At 32.1% G+C, this 14,828-nt stretch overlaps 1 protein-coding gene across 1 annotated transcript; it reads left to right on the forward strand.

Moving 5' to 3' along the window:
- Positions 1-4,822: 4,822 nt before the first annotated feature.
- Positions 4,823-7,762, forward strand: LOC107808961 (uncharacterized). Its single transcript, XM_016633525.2, has 2 exons — positions 4,823-5,187; positions 6,359-7,762. Exons 1-2 carry the CDS (start codon positions 4,933-4,935, stop codon positions 7,547-7,549), a joined length of 1,446 nt encoding a protein of 481 aa, XP_016489011.1. The 5' UTR covers positions 4,823-4,932; the 3' UTR covers positions 7,550-7,762.
- Positions 7,763-14,828: the final 7,066 nt, after the last annotated feature.

Raw genomic sequence — 14,828 nt, forward strand, 5'->3', positions numbered from 1 at the left:
CAGTTATAAGCAGGTTCACTTATTTTTTTCATCTCATTCATAATTTTCCAAAAGTCATGCTCATTATAAGCCTTTGTTGTTGCCCAAAAGAGTTGTCTTAATTTTGGACCAGGATGTTTAGTCTTGAAGTTGTTATAAAAGTGTCTAGCACAAGACCTATGGTTGGTCATTGGAAATACTTTTTTTTTACAATATTTTTGAGCCCTTTCTGCCTATCACTCATAAATGTGGTGCCTCCAATATCTTTTATGGAAGTATACAAACAATCAAGAAAGTACTCTCATGTCAGCCCATCCTCTTTATTAGCAATCATGATAGTTAGGGGATAAATACCTGAATTTGCATCAAGGGAAACAACAACAAGTAATTGACCCTTAAATGGACCCTTCAGAAAACAAGCAACAATACTAATAAAGGACTTGCACCCATTAATAAAGTCATAACTCTGCGCCTCAAAGCTAATGTAAAAGTTTTCAAGGATTGGGTTGCATCTAGGGGTTGATAGATCTAAATTAATGCACTTCAACTTTATAACAACACATGCATTAGTCTCTTTTAGGATAGCTATATATTGCGGTATTTTGACATAACTTTTATCATGATCTCCAGTAACTAATTGTTTTGCAATTTTTATGGCCCTGGTTAACTTTTGAGTATTAACATCGAGGTCATGCTTCTCTTTCAATGAAACATAAAGTTTGTCTACAGATATGTCATAGTCGGCTCTGAAATCTGACTCAAATTATTTAGCAATCCATCTTGCACTTGCTCCACAACCTTTTATGTTTTTAACATATGTGTGCGGTCCACTTAACCGTTTGATCTTGAAAGTTATTCCATCACCATAAAGGGAAGCACGAATTGCCATCCACTTCCATTACCTTTACAAGCATCAACAAACCTTGTCAGATCATTTTAAGCTTCTTAATATGAAAACCCTCTTGTCGGATAAATTCTTGCATAACTTCTCTAAAATGCTTCGCATCGTTAAAGATTTGCCCCTCCTTTAGCACAACAATCTCCTTCTTTAATTTCTCATCATATGTATATTTAAAAATTTCACCTTGCATTTTGTCACTTAGTTTTGTCATTAGGTGCTCAATTGATTTATCATCGTCACTAACCCCTCAAATATTCCATTTTCATCAGATTCATAATCTGATAAACCATCTTTACTATTTTTTCCATCTGACTGATCTTCCACATTCTCAATCACACGTTCGTCCTCATCATCCGTCCATTGAAAATTTTCACCTTCAATTTCATTGACTTTTTCATTCATTATGATTAAATTCATATGGATATCTTTCTTTCCCAAAGCCTAACATCTTTAAATTCGTATCATCAGTCAATTTCACTGTGACATTAGTTTCCGGATGGATAGCTTCTAAAGAAGTCGTTTTACCTAACCAAGTATAGGGACCTCCTGCTACAACATTATGAGCATCTTCCAAGAGATCTAATATTCCATAATGATTATCATCGACATTGAAGACATGATAGCACGCTCCAAGACAATGCACCAATAAGTTGAATAACATCCCCGGAAATGATAAAATAGCCAATAGGCTAAATATATTTGATCTTTTCAAAATAGAAAAAAATATCTCGGACTAAGAAAAGCTCTGCACACATATATCAGTTGCACAAAGACTCTAACAATCCCCCAATATTATAAACCAATCACATTAATATAAAATCAAGTATAACGTGTTTTTAATTTAAAATAAAGTTATAGCAATCCAGACAAACAAGATGTCTATGTAACATAATCAAACAAAATTGCTATCCCTAACTTTCAAAAGTTTTCAATATATAAGTGAAAGAAAGTACATCACGTGTGCATGAAAAGTAAATCATAGTGTTAGTAAAAGTAAAAAACATGAGTCCTCTTACTGTAATTTAGAACGCTGAACAACAAAACTAAAGCTAAGGGTTAAAGGTTTGTTCTCTGAAAAGATGAATTAAGGAGGACGATTATTTGAGCATTTGAGTTACTTAACGGAGAGACGTATGGTGTAAATTAATGTATAAGATTAATTAAGGTATGTATTAATTGAGAATATAACTGAAATTACATATTAACCCTTTTAATGATCGGTCAACTATTTCAAAGTTGCCGATCGCCGAAGATTGAGGTAGGATGATGAAGACGATAATTGTTCAATACTGTGTTTGATTCTTAAGGAATAGTTGGAGGACTAAAATGATTGTCACCCATAATAATAGTATCTTTTCCTGCTATAATAATCACGTACACCTTTTTCTGTATAAATTAGTACCTTTTTTCTATAATCATTCCGTATATCCTATCTTCCGTTTCTATGGCTGTCTTGGCACACCTCTGCATGAACTATTTTTCAATTTATTCATATTCATCATCTTTTGAAGCATAAAATTGGATTAATAACAAGAAGAAGAGTACAAACTTGATGAATGATACGAAAATTCTGCTTTCAGAATTCGTATCTTTATCAGAGAGAAATGATGTGTAGTTTGTGTATGGTACAAAAATACAGAGAATCAACTGAAAATTGGATTGTTTTACAAGCAATTAAGGCGGCAGAAAAATAAGGGAAGAGGAGAGGAGAAAAAAAAAAAAAAGGGGGATAACCGAATCCCCTAATTTAATGCATTAATAATAGATTTGTATATAATTTGTAACAAAAACTTGTTTATGGCGGGTAATATATAATATTTGAATAATTTTGATAAATAAGTTTCATCTTATTAATTACTTTGTATATATATATATTTACTAGTTATATACAAAACCATAAAAAAGAAGAAATTCATTTGCCTTAAATCTTGCCTATCAGTTACATGACACCCAACCTCCATTTTCAATAATTCCCCCTACATTTAAGATTCTTTCCTTTCCCAAAGGATTACGAAAACATCTTCTCTCTTTCTTAACAATTACCCAAAATTATTCTTACCCACACTAAGAAATTTCGCTTACCCACTATTATCCAAAATCTTGCTTACCCAAAATCTCGCTTACCCACTGTTATCCCCCCAAAAATGCAGATTCTTTTCCTCTTCTAAAGCTTTTGAAATTCAATTTCTCTCTTTCTTACTAATCACCCAAAATTTCTATTTCTTATTCATACAATGCAGGCGAAATTCAGAATATTGCTCTAGAATCAAGTTGTGGAGATCAAGTTGTGGGTAAATGTTGAATCTTGTTAAAATCTTTATTGTATTTGACTTGTATATGATATACCAATACTCGATACAATACTAATACAATTATATTAAATTTTTAGTGTAGAGTTGTGATTGAAACTTGAAGAAGATGAAGATCATAATTGTATTACAATTTTTCAGAAATATATCGCGATTGTATTATAATTGTATATGTATCATAATTGTTGCGTGAATTGTATTACAGATGTATGATAATTGTATATTGTTACGAGCAGTTATGAGTTCGTGACGAATTTCACAGTTTGTATCACGAATACGATAATGATAATATTAATTTATTAGTTAGTATTGTATCAGATATTATTTTGGATATTAATGTACCAAATACAAGTTAGATACAATTACGATACAAGTTAGACATATCAATGAGTTGATTGGCCTTAACATCTTCTCTTAAAGAAGTTTTATGGACGATCAATCTCTTTAGATTGGGCATTCGGAAAAAGATTTCTTTTGTACAACTGGTGGAACAGACACCAGAAAGTTCCTCTAGATTTGGCATCCCCGTCACCATATGCTTATGTAGGATACTTTCTCTTCTACGATTGGGTAAGTAACTGTTTCTCTCCAGATGTATATACCTCCCCCTGTAATGAAGTTATAAATGAACGAAATTGTGCATGAATTAGAGTTTGTAAATTTTGAAGCTCTGAAATTGATGCAGGAAGATTTTCACTATATTTTACTTGTATCATAATTGTATCTAACTTGTATCTGATACACTAATACCCAAAATAATACCTGATACAATACTAATAAATTAATATTACAATTATCATATTCGTGATACAAACTGTGAAATTCGTCACGAACTCACAACTGCTTGTAACAATATACAATGAATATACATTTGTAATACAATTCCTGCAACAATTATGATAAATTATAATACAATCGTTATATATTTCTGAAAAATTGTGATACAATTATGATCTTCATCTTTTTCAAGTTTCAATCACAACTCTACATTAAAAATTTAATATAATTGTATTAGTATTGTATCGAGTATTGGTGTATCATATACAAGTCAAATATAATAAATATTTTAGAAAGAAAGAAACAAGATTCAAAATTTACCCACAATTTGATTCTAGAGCAATATTCTGAATTTCGTCTGCATTGTATCAATAAGAAATAAAGATTTTGAGTGATTAGTAAGAAAGAGAGAAATTGAACTTCAAAAGTTTTGGAAGAGGAAAAGAATCTGCATTTTTTGGGGGATAACAGTGGGTAAGCGAGATTTTGTGTAAGCAAGATTTTGGATAATAGTGGGTAAGCGAAATTTCTTACTGTGGATAAGAATAATTTTGGGTAATTGTTAAGAAAGAGAGATGTTTTTGTAATCCTTTGGAAAAGAAAAGAATCTTAAATGTAGGGATAATTATTGAAAATGGGGGTTGGTATCATGTAACTGATAGATTAGATTTAAGGCAAATGAATTTTTTTTTTTTATAATTTTGTATAAAACTAGTAAATATAGATATACAAAGTAATTAATAAAGAATCTAAATAAATATGGTAAATATATTTCCATTATAGTAAAGATCCCTCGTTGTATTTGGACCACGGTAAACGTCTAAACGACTTGAAGAGGAATCTTCTCAAAAAACAAACGAAAAAGAAAAAGAAAGCCATTTGTTTTCCATAATAAAAACACAAGGAATCTCAAACAAAACCTCTTAAAACTTCTCCAGAACTCCAAACAACCGAATCCCACAAGTTATGGATCCGTCAATTACACATAAAATCACTTCCAAAAACCCTACTTTTTGTACTCACAAAAATGTGCTGAAGCAGCAGAAACAGAAACAGAAGAAAGCAGTAGGCATGGACAAATTGAAAGAAGCCATATTGAAACTGTCAAACAGTGAACCAAATGGGCCATTATCACCGACTCTGAACTCCATTCTTCAACAACGCCTTTCCCATTTCCTTTCTTCTCTTTATACTACCCCTGATCATCCTCCTTATTCTTGGGTAAGTAAGTTTTCATAGTAATATGTGATAATTTCATGATGTTTAGTCAGTGGTTACAAAGTAGTTTTACTGCACCCATTAATTAATCTTTTATGAAAGTAATTGTGAACTTAATTATTTATAGAATTAGTTAGAGACAGAAAAAAGAAAAATGGTAATCTGTCAATGATTTACAAAAATAAAAAAAGCACGTAAGGGCGAGCCCTAGTGGTCGGATTGAGAATCATGAGGTCTCAGGTTCAAATCTAGATGATTTCTTCACATATATTTAAGCCTTGGTGGACAAAGTTACGTGATACTTATTGCCGGTGGGAGGTAGCAGGAATTATGTGCAACAAGTTGAAGTGCGCGCAAGCTGGCCTGGACAACATAGTTATCAATAAAAAGAAGGGGCTGATTAGAGGAGGGATTACCTCTTAGATGACTCTTTTTTTTTAACTGAGAAATTCTTGGTGCACAAGGAGGCAAGGGATTTATTTGAATTCCCTTTGATAGAAAATTGTGCTGTGCAAATCGGGTAAATGTAAAAAAATTATACTTGGTTATATGTGAACATAGAGAAAGATGCTAGTGTAGTAGTAAATGGGGTTCAAAAATTGCTTTAGGTCACTTGTTCAAATCCTAGTGCGAATTTCTGGCTCCCCCATTTAATGGGGCGGCCTCTTGGTCCTTCTCCAGTTAAATACCACGTAGGGATCGAACATGTGACCTGCGCCTAACCCACACATTACAAGATTGCTTATACCACTAGACCAAAGCCTAGGGGCTAGGTGACACAAGTTATTAAGCTATTGAAACTGTAGCTACTTAAGGACGAGTAGTAAATTTGGGGTGCCCAAGTTCTGGAATATAGCACCAAAGCGAGTTCTGATTTCTTTTGTAAATAAAGATACATTGTCTTGTTTTACTTAATGATGGGTAGGGGTTCCATTGTATGAGATGTATGTATGTGTGGGGGTTTGTGTGTTTGTATTATTAAGATTGGTAATTAGTTGGACAAAAATTATCATGTGGACCTGCTGGAAAAAATGAATTCTAGGGGAGTTGATAAGCAATTTCTCTTCCCATTCATCTCTTAAGGAGTAACAGTGAATAGTTTTAAATCCTCAGTTCCAACATAGTTGAAGATTTTCCTTTATGGTCTAATCAAATGTTTTCTTTTTTGTTATAGATGATTCAAAGGGCATTGCAGGAATTGGATGAAAGAGGAGGTTCGAGTGAAGACTCGATATCTGAGTTTATCAAGAAAGAGTATGACAATTTGCCAATGGCTCATATGTTCCTGCTGAAACATCATCTACAGAAGCTGTCTGAAAATGGTGAAATTCTTATGATTGACGGAGGAGGGCGCTTTTTGCTTGCTGGTGGTGGCAACAATAGCTTGAATCCAAAAACAAAAAGCAAGAAGAAGTACAAGAAGAGGAAGGGAAGGTGGGGTTGGGAGATTAAACAAAAGAAGCGGCGGCGCAAGGAAAAGGAGAAAAAGCATGATGATGTAAAAGTTATTAAAGAAGAGAAGAAGAAGTTGGATGAGCAACAAAATGAAGTCAAACATGGGCAACAAAATGGAATGCACAGGGAGTTGAATGGGCATCATAATCAACCGAACACAGATAAAGAAGAAGGGCTATTAAGTGAGAGGCAAAATGGTGTAGCTGGAAAGCAGCTGATAGAATTTTCAAAGATGAAAGAATCTCACGAGATTGTACTTGCAACAGTTGAACCATCAACTGAAAAGAAGCAGCAACTGGAAGAAGGGACATCTACCCCGGAGAAGCTCAATGAGGATGATGATTCTACAGGATTTGAGGCAGTGTCGATTGAGATGTCATCTCAAACAGATCGTGAACAAAGACAACTAAAGAGCTGGAGCAGAGATCGATCTGAACCTAAATCAGTAAGTGCCTCTAAAGTGGAACCGTTGCCATTATGTGCCTCAACGGGTAAACATTTAGTACAAATGGAAGAACCTTTGGCATTGGCAACAAGTGAGGAGGCGCTGAATTTGACTGATCCTCAGCATAATGTGCATTCGGAGCAACCAAAAAGTCAGCTTCGTCGGAGGCCTCCTAAGTACAAGGAGGATGAGGCCAAACTAGGTACTAGTACAGTTTCGGCGCTGGCAACAAATGAAGAGGTGTTGCCTGATAAAAGAACAAATGAGGAGGTATTATGTTCGAATCATCCTCGGCATGAGGTGCACTTCAAGAAACAAATACAAAAGCGTTGTGGGAGGACCCCCAAGGGCAATGACGACGGGGCCAAACCAGGTACTACAGTTTTGAAGAAGTTGGGATTATCTAAGAACTCAAAGAAGAAACAAAATGGTCGAAGTCTAGGAAGGCCTAGGAAGACACAGTAAAGTGAGAATTGCAGTTCCTTGAATCTTAAGATGATTAATGGTATAAATTGAGATAAATCCCAGAAGTTCAAATGTTAGTGAATAACAGTAGTTGCTTGTAGTTCTCTTATGTTTTCAAACTTGGCCCTGTAAAGTAGTGGTACAATATAGTAATTCAAGCTAATAGCAGTGACATACTTACTTAAAAGAAGCTATAACTTTATTTATTAATCACTAGTAGTTCTCTTTTCTTTTTAAATTTTGCTCTATAAAGTGGAGGTTATAATAGAGTAATCAAGCAATGAAGAATTAATCTGAGAAAAGGAAGTTGTTACATGGTTTTTAATCGATTTAGAAGCTTTTGTATTACATCTCTATGAGGTAGAGACCTTGATAGAATTTGTAAAGTCTCTACAGGCTTAGCCATTTTGAGTGCTGTAATTATTTATGAAATGCTTTATTTTACCAAAAAGGTCTGCATGTCTCTTTTGCTGCATCATGGAGTTAGTGTGGAAGATGAAGGCTTTGATTGTTCAAGGTTTATTGAAGTAGAATGGAGTTTCTGGTTCGGTTCGGCTATTTCACTTTGGTAGCATCTCTTTAGCTGTTGAACCACCTATGATTTTGCCTCCTTTGCTGGAACATGTCTCGGTGGAGCCATGGAAAATTTTCTCTTCCTATGGAGCTAATTGAAGGGGAGCCTTGGCGTAACTGGTAAAGTTGATGCCATATGACCAGGAAATCACGGGTTCGAGCCGTGGAAACAGCCTCTTGCGGAAATGTAGGGTAAGGCTGCATGCAATTCCCGAGCTTAGTGCACCGGAATGCCCTTTTTTTTTTTTTCTATGGAGCTAATTGGTTTTAGGGGATGAGTGACTCCAAAAAGAGTAAGAGTGCAGGAGATTTTGTCTCTGATATAATAATGACTCTATAAATGTTTTTATATAACGAAAGAAAAAAAGGAGAAGGAGGTTCAGTGAAGCTGTAGAAATGTAGTGTAAAAAGGGGGACAAATGAAATGGACAAGAAACTGAAATTCTGAAGAAGAGAGAGGAATTGAAACTGAAGAAAGGTTTGAGGGTGAATATGGTGTTATATAGATTATAGTATATGCTTTGAGGGGTGAAAAGTTTGCCATTGCAAATGAAAAGCATAAGCTGAAAATGGTGAAATTCTTATGATTGACGGAGGAGGGCGTTTTTTGCTTGCTGGTTGCAACAATAGCTAGCCTGAATCCAAAAACAAAAAGCAAGAGGAAGTCCAAGAAGAGGAAGGGAAGGTGGAATCGGCGGCGGAAGGAAAAGAAGGAGAAAAAGCTGTAGAAGTTGTTAAAGAAGAGAAGAAGAAGAAGTTGTATGAGCAACAAAATGAAGTCAAACATGGGCAACAAAATGGAATGAATACACATGAAGTTGAATGGGCATCATAATGAAGAAAAAAGGACTACCTTCCTTGGAAATTTTGCTTCGAGGCATCAACCACAACAAATTGCTGATCAAGTACTACTTTCCATGGAGTGGTGGAGACCCATTCACCACGTCTATGGGATTTATCCATGGAAGATTTCGAGCTGACATCATTATAGGATGGTGATCAAGCTGGAAGATTTCGAGCTGACATCATTATAGGATGGTGATCAAGCTGATATACCACGTCGGTTTACAAAATTAACCTTATAATATTAAGCATAATAACTCATAATAAAAGGATATAACCGGAATTCTAGATATTAGCTTTATAATCATATTAGTTTTAGGACATAATACTACACGTTAAGAATCCTATATAATTACCTTTAGGAATCCTATTAGTATAATTGCTTTCGGACTATCTAATTCATATAAAATTGAACAAGTAAATATCTTTAGTCATGTAATCTTATTACTTTTAGGATCTACTTCTTAAAAATTCCTATTACTAATTTAATTTGAAAACATATTGTAATGTCCTATTACTAATTTAATTTAAGAATGTATTATATTGTCCAAATTCATTTTAAAAAAAGGAGAGCTTATATTATTATAAAAGTATAAATACAATATTAATATACCAAAATAAACCTAAAATATTAAACAGAAGAACTCACAGGGAAATGACATAACTGCAATATAAATGTGTGAGAAAGAGAAAAAATGGTTTGTAAAAGTCAATACCACTAATGATTCTACAGACATAAAGATCTAAAAGTGACATGTCATATCAATCTTTTACGCTTTGAAAATAAAATTTATGGTGGATAAAATTATAATTAAGATTAAATATTCAAAACAAGAGATGGACTAATATTAAGATTTGAATCAACATAGAATAAATTATTTTTTATGTTAAAACCAAATAATTAAATCTTTTAATTAATTATTTAGCAAGAGAACCCAATTCAATTATTTTTTAAATTCATCAGTAAAATTCTTATTCAAGTTAAAAAAATATCTTAGGGTACATAAATTTATTCCATAAAAAGAGCGTTAGAACACAAAGTAAAAATGTTAGTATATTATTAAGAATCAAAATGATATACATGTGTCTGAGAAAGCACAATCAAAGTTAAATCCTAAACAAGAACAAGCTTTCAAGACTATATTATAAAGAGTTGACTCTACTATAACATGATTATTCTTTGTAGATGCCTCCGGCAGAATCAAAATAATATTTCTATGTCATGCATTACTTGCAAATATCATATCAAGAGGCATGACATTGTTAGCAATAATAGCAAGTGATGTACCAATAAGAATTTTATTGTGAGGCCACCCACTTTAGATTTGATATACCTCTTCAAACAACTTAAATAACCATCACAAATATATCAAAGCAGAGCAATGGTGCTAAATTAATAAGGAAAGCAAAAATGATAATATGGGATGAAGCACTTATGGCTAAATGCCAAACGATCGAAATAATTGCCCGGAGTTCTAGATATATATTGGATATTAATGAACCGTTTGGTGAAAAATTAATGGTTTGGGAGGTAATTTATATCAAGTACTACCAGTAATTCCAAAATTGACAAAAGTAGAGACTGTAAAAGCTAGCTTGACAAAGTTATACTTCTGGCATCAAATGAAAAAGATTCAACTGGCAAAAAATATAAAGTAAGAACAGATCCAGTATTCAGTGTCTTCTTGCTTTACGTCGGAAACGAAGAAGAGCATCCAATAAAAGATGATTTGATTTTTCATGAACATTTGATTATCAATCCCAATGGTAATAGTAGTGCATTTAATAAGAGAAATATTTCTATCATTAGATTAAAACATAATTTGTGCAAATCACACGATAGAATTAAAAAGATATTTTAGCTAGCAGAAATGAATATGTTGATCAACTAAACAAAAGGTTTATTGCAAAATTTTATAGTAAAAATAAAATATTTTCTATTTTTGACTTAGCAGAAAATGATATTAATAATTACTACCAAGAAGAATACTTAAATACCAAATGACCTTCTGCCATACATGTTTGTTGTCAAGTTTATTATTTCTTACGTATGTTAGTGTCACCGTATATATAATAGACTAAGTTAAAATTGATCTTCCATTGTATATAGTTTGATTTTGAAGAAAAATATGTCCGTCATGCTACTGAAAAACTTAGATACGCTAAATAGCTTATGTAATAGCACACAGATGGTATATAGAAGTTTTGATAATAATGTCATACATGCAAAAATTATGATATTGGTCAATGTGCTTTTAAGTATATTCTTATCCGTGAATTCAACTTTCTTCTTTCGAAACTAAGGAATATCCTTTTATATTTGTGTGAAAATAATTTTTAGTATGTTTATATTTTACAAATATAATAAATAAAGGACAAGGACAAACATCCTAAATATTGGACTATATTTGCCACAATATATTTTCTTGCACGAACAACTGTATGTTGCACTTTCAAGAGGAATATCAAGATCGACAACAAGAGTTCTGGTTAAGGCAGAGCAACCAAGGCATTAGGAGGAAACATACACACAAAAATATTATTCACAAAGAAGGGTTCGTTAAGAGACCATCACATTAAATACTTTAAATTATAATACATAATTATCTATCTAACATGACAAAATTGATCATTTGTGTAAGTTTTGATGATGTCCTTTTATTTTAAATTCATGTATTATGCTAATGTAATAATATTTTTTGGCATTTAGATGATTGTTGTATACATAAAATTTCTCTCATTAATTAAATTTTATTGTTCTTTTATATAAATAAATATTTAAATCATCACATGTCATTATTAACGTGCAACACACATTCATAGATACTAGTATATATATATATATATATATATATATATATATATATATATATATATATATATATTCTATTTTGACTCCTCAAAATAGCAAGATTTACAAGTGGTAATTGAAAAATAGCTACAGTTTCAAAAGTAATTGAAAGTTAGCCACTTTTCATGTAAAGATAAATCTGAACGAAAACACTGTCCAAAATTCGAAAAATATTCCAAGATAATATAGGAGTTTCAGCATAATATACTAGAACTTTCTGTGTGTTGGAGTTCCAGCATAATATGCTGGAAATTCATACACATGTGATCCAATCTCTAGTATATTATGCTGGAACTTTTCGTGTGTTGGAGTTCCAACATAATATGCTGGAAGTTCATACACAGGTGTACCAATCTCCAGTATATTATGCTAGAACTTTCCGTGTTGCAGCAAAATAGTGGCTATTTTTCAATGATTTTACAAATGCTGGCTATTTTTCAATTATCAGTCCGAAAACTGGTTAGCCCGTGCTATTTCTACATATTTTAGATGAAGAAAGGCCCGTATACGGGCCCAACATTGTAGTCTTAAAATTTATTGTTCGGGGCTCAGTTAATATTTTCATAAATAAGTCGATACTTGTTATATCCATTTAATCACGGATAGAGAGTGATATTGGGGATCACAATTTACAATTAATTTATTTTAATAATTTACATAAAATTAAACTATAAATTATAACCTATTTAAGTTGCTCCAATTAACATAAAAAAAACTACGTGCTATAATACTCATTTTTAGTATCTATGTCAAATAAAAACATCAAATTTATAAATTGATTTCAATGGTATTATATTTTCACTGTATTTGAATATTTAATAATAGAATACGTTAAAGCTACAAGTGTCATCTATATTAACAAATTTTCTAGAATAAGAAACTTACCAATCTATCAGTAAACTATTCTTGAATATATCTAAATTGGTTTCGCAAGTGTTTCAACAGTGGAAACAATCAGTTACTTGATGAAAGTTAAAACGAACAACATCATTCTTTACAATACAATAAAAGATGAAAAAAATAATTTACTTCATGTCTTGTATGCAACAAAATCAAGATAAATTATTAATACAGTAAACAAAGAGAACTTCTAAGGGAACTTGCATCCCAAAAGAGGTAATTTACTACTTCAAACAACGAGAACCAAAGGCACAAAACAAATATCAATGTGATATAAATTGTAGTAATTCAATATAGTAGTTCAAATTATATTTTATTATAACTCATTTAAAATGATCTTAGCTGGTGACAAAATAATAAACATTTGATATAAGTGCCGCTTCGACCGCCCGACGAGTCATCTACTTAAAAGGACCCTCCCCGTAGTCCGCCCTTCCTTGAATTATTCGGTCATGCATTACTTATTGAATACAAAGAAAAAAAATTCATTTCGACCCCGTCGTAGTTCTCAATCATTTCGTGGCACCAGGCGTGGCTGAACTATCTACGATGGGGAGAGATAATGCACATGGAAGAAGCTTAGATAAAAGAATACGATCTTGCATCATTTTTTTTGTAGAAAGCTCGACCAGCGAAAAAACGTGTTAGGCCGAAGCCAAAAAGATTTAAAACTTGTCGTCTACTTTCAGGAAATGTTTGGACCAGAGAACTTGCAATAATACAACACCGTATTCTCCGAAGATTGAGGAACAAGAAAATATCTATTAATAGAAAGATTTATTTTAGAGAAAATCTTAACAGTTACATCCAATCACAAACTACACGATTCTATATAAATTATAGGGATTTTAATTTTTTTTCTTAATTAAGGAGATAAGAGAAATGTTTTTATTTTTCTATAGATTTATCACATGTTAATTTTCATAATGAAACAATATAAAAATTATAACAAATAATGCTTTAAGACAATTTATTGATAGTTGAAAACTTATCATTGAAGAATGGAGTTCAAACCATATAGATTAAATTTTCATATCAATTAAGCATATAAGAGATAGCCTCCTAATACAATAGGAACACATCTCTATCACTTAAATTAACTTTGAGGTTTAACAAACTATACTTTTAAGATTACTTTTGAATATGAAATTTTTTTTTGTTTGAAATCGCCTTCAAATAGTGTGGATAGATGAAAACCTTTTAATTTTAATTTTTAAATTGATTTAAAACAGTATGGGTAAATATGAAAATCTTGTAAATGTGTATCAATGTTTCTTTTTGTTGCTCTATTATTTAAAAAATAATTTTACTTTCTCTGTGAAAACTTTTAGTTGACTAAACCAAAATTAATAATTTTACCAAATGAGAAAAGGAACTTTCCAAATGAGTATTCGCATGCAGTACTCTCCGCAAAAGTAGTCTAATCAACAGTACATAGTATTGTGGTTAGGGGAATGTAAGGTCCACATTTATCAATGACAGTTTGCATTTAAAAAATGCAAACAATACATGAGTTTTTTTTGAAATGACGTAGTTGTCCTGGTCGACCATCTTTCCATAAATACCTTCAAAATAGAATATATATATATATATATATATATATATATATATATATATATATAACGTTATTACTAGTATGTTATGTCGTTATTATTGCTTGGTGGGGCTAGTCTAGTGATGCTAGCCTACCAGATGCTGACCCTCTCTAACAAGGTAGGGTCGGCTATCATCCATTAATCTGATAAGGTGGACACCACTATTACTAGTTGGGTTGACGGGGAAGAAAAATTAATATATACATTATCGCGTTGTGGTAATTAATTTGGTTTTAGTTATAAAAGTACTTACGCACATGATTTTCTTTGTCACTGCTTTGATACGGTTCTTTGTAGCTAAACATCGTTTTAATTCAGAATAAAATAGATTTCTAAGAAGCTAATTGTCAAGTGGCGAAGTGCTTTTATTCACCTTCAACCAATTTCTACTTTGCTTATTTATAGCCTGTAAAACAAACTGCTTCTCACCAAAAATACTTTTGAGTAAAAGCACTTCTCAAAATAAGAGGCTATTATTGAACCAACATGACAAGCAAAAAGAGTAGAAAATAAATGA

The sequence above is a fragment of the Nicotiana tabacum genome, chromosome 12, assembly GCF_000715075.1.
Source record: "Nicotiana tabacum cultivar K326 chromosome 12, ASM71507v2, whole genome shotgun sequence".
In the NCBI taxonomy this organism is placed as follows: Eukaryota; Viridiplantae; Streptophyta; class Magnoliopsida; order Solanales; family Solanaceae; genus Nicotiana; species Nicotiana tabacum.

Coding starts and splice junctions, on each gene's coding strand:
- LOC107808961 (XM_016633525.2), top strand. CDS start 4,933: ATGGATCCGTCAATTACACATAAAATCACTTCCAAAAACCCTACTTTT. Junction 5,188..6,358: donor ATCATCCTCCTTATTCTTGG/GTAAGTAAGTTT, acceptor TTTTTGTTATAG/ATGATTCAAAGGGCATTGCA.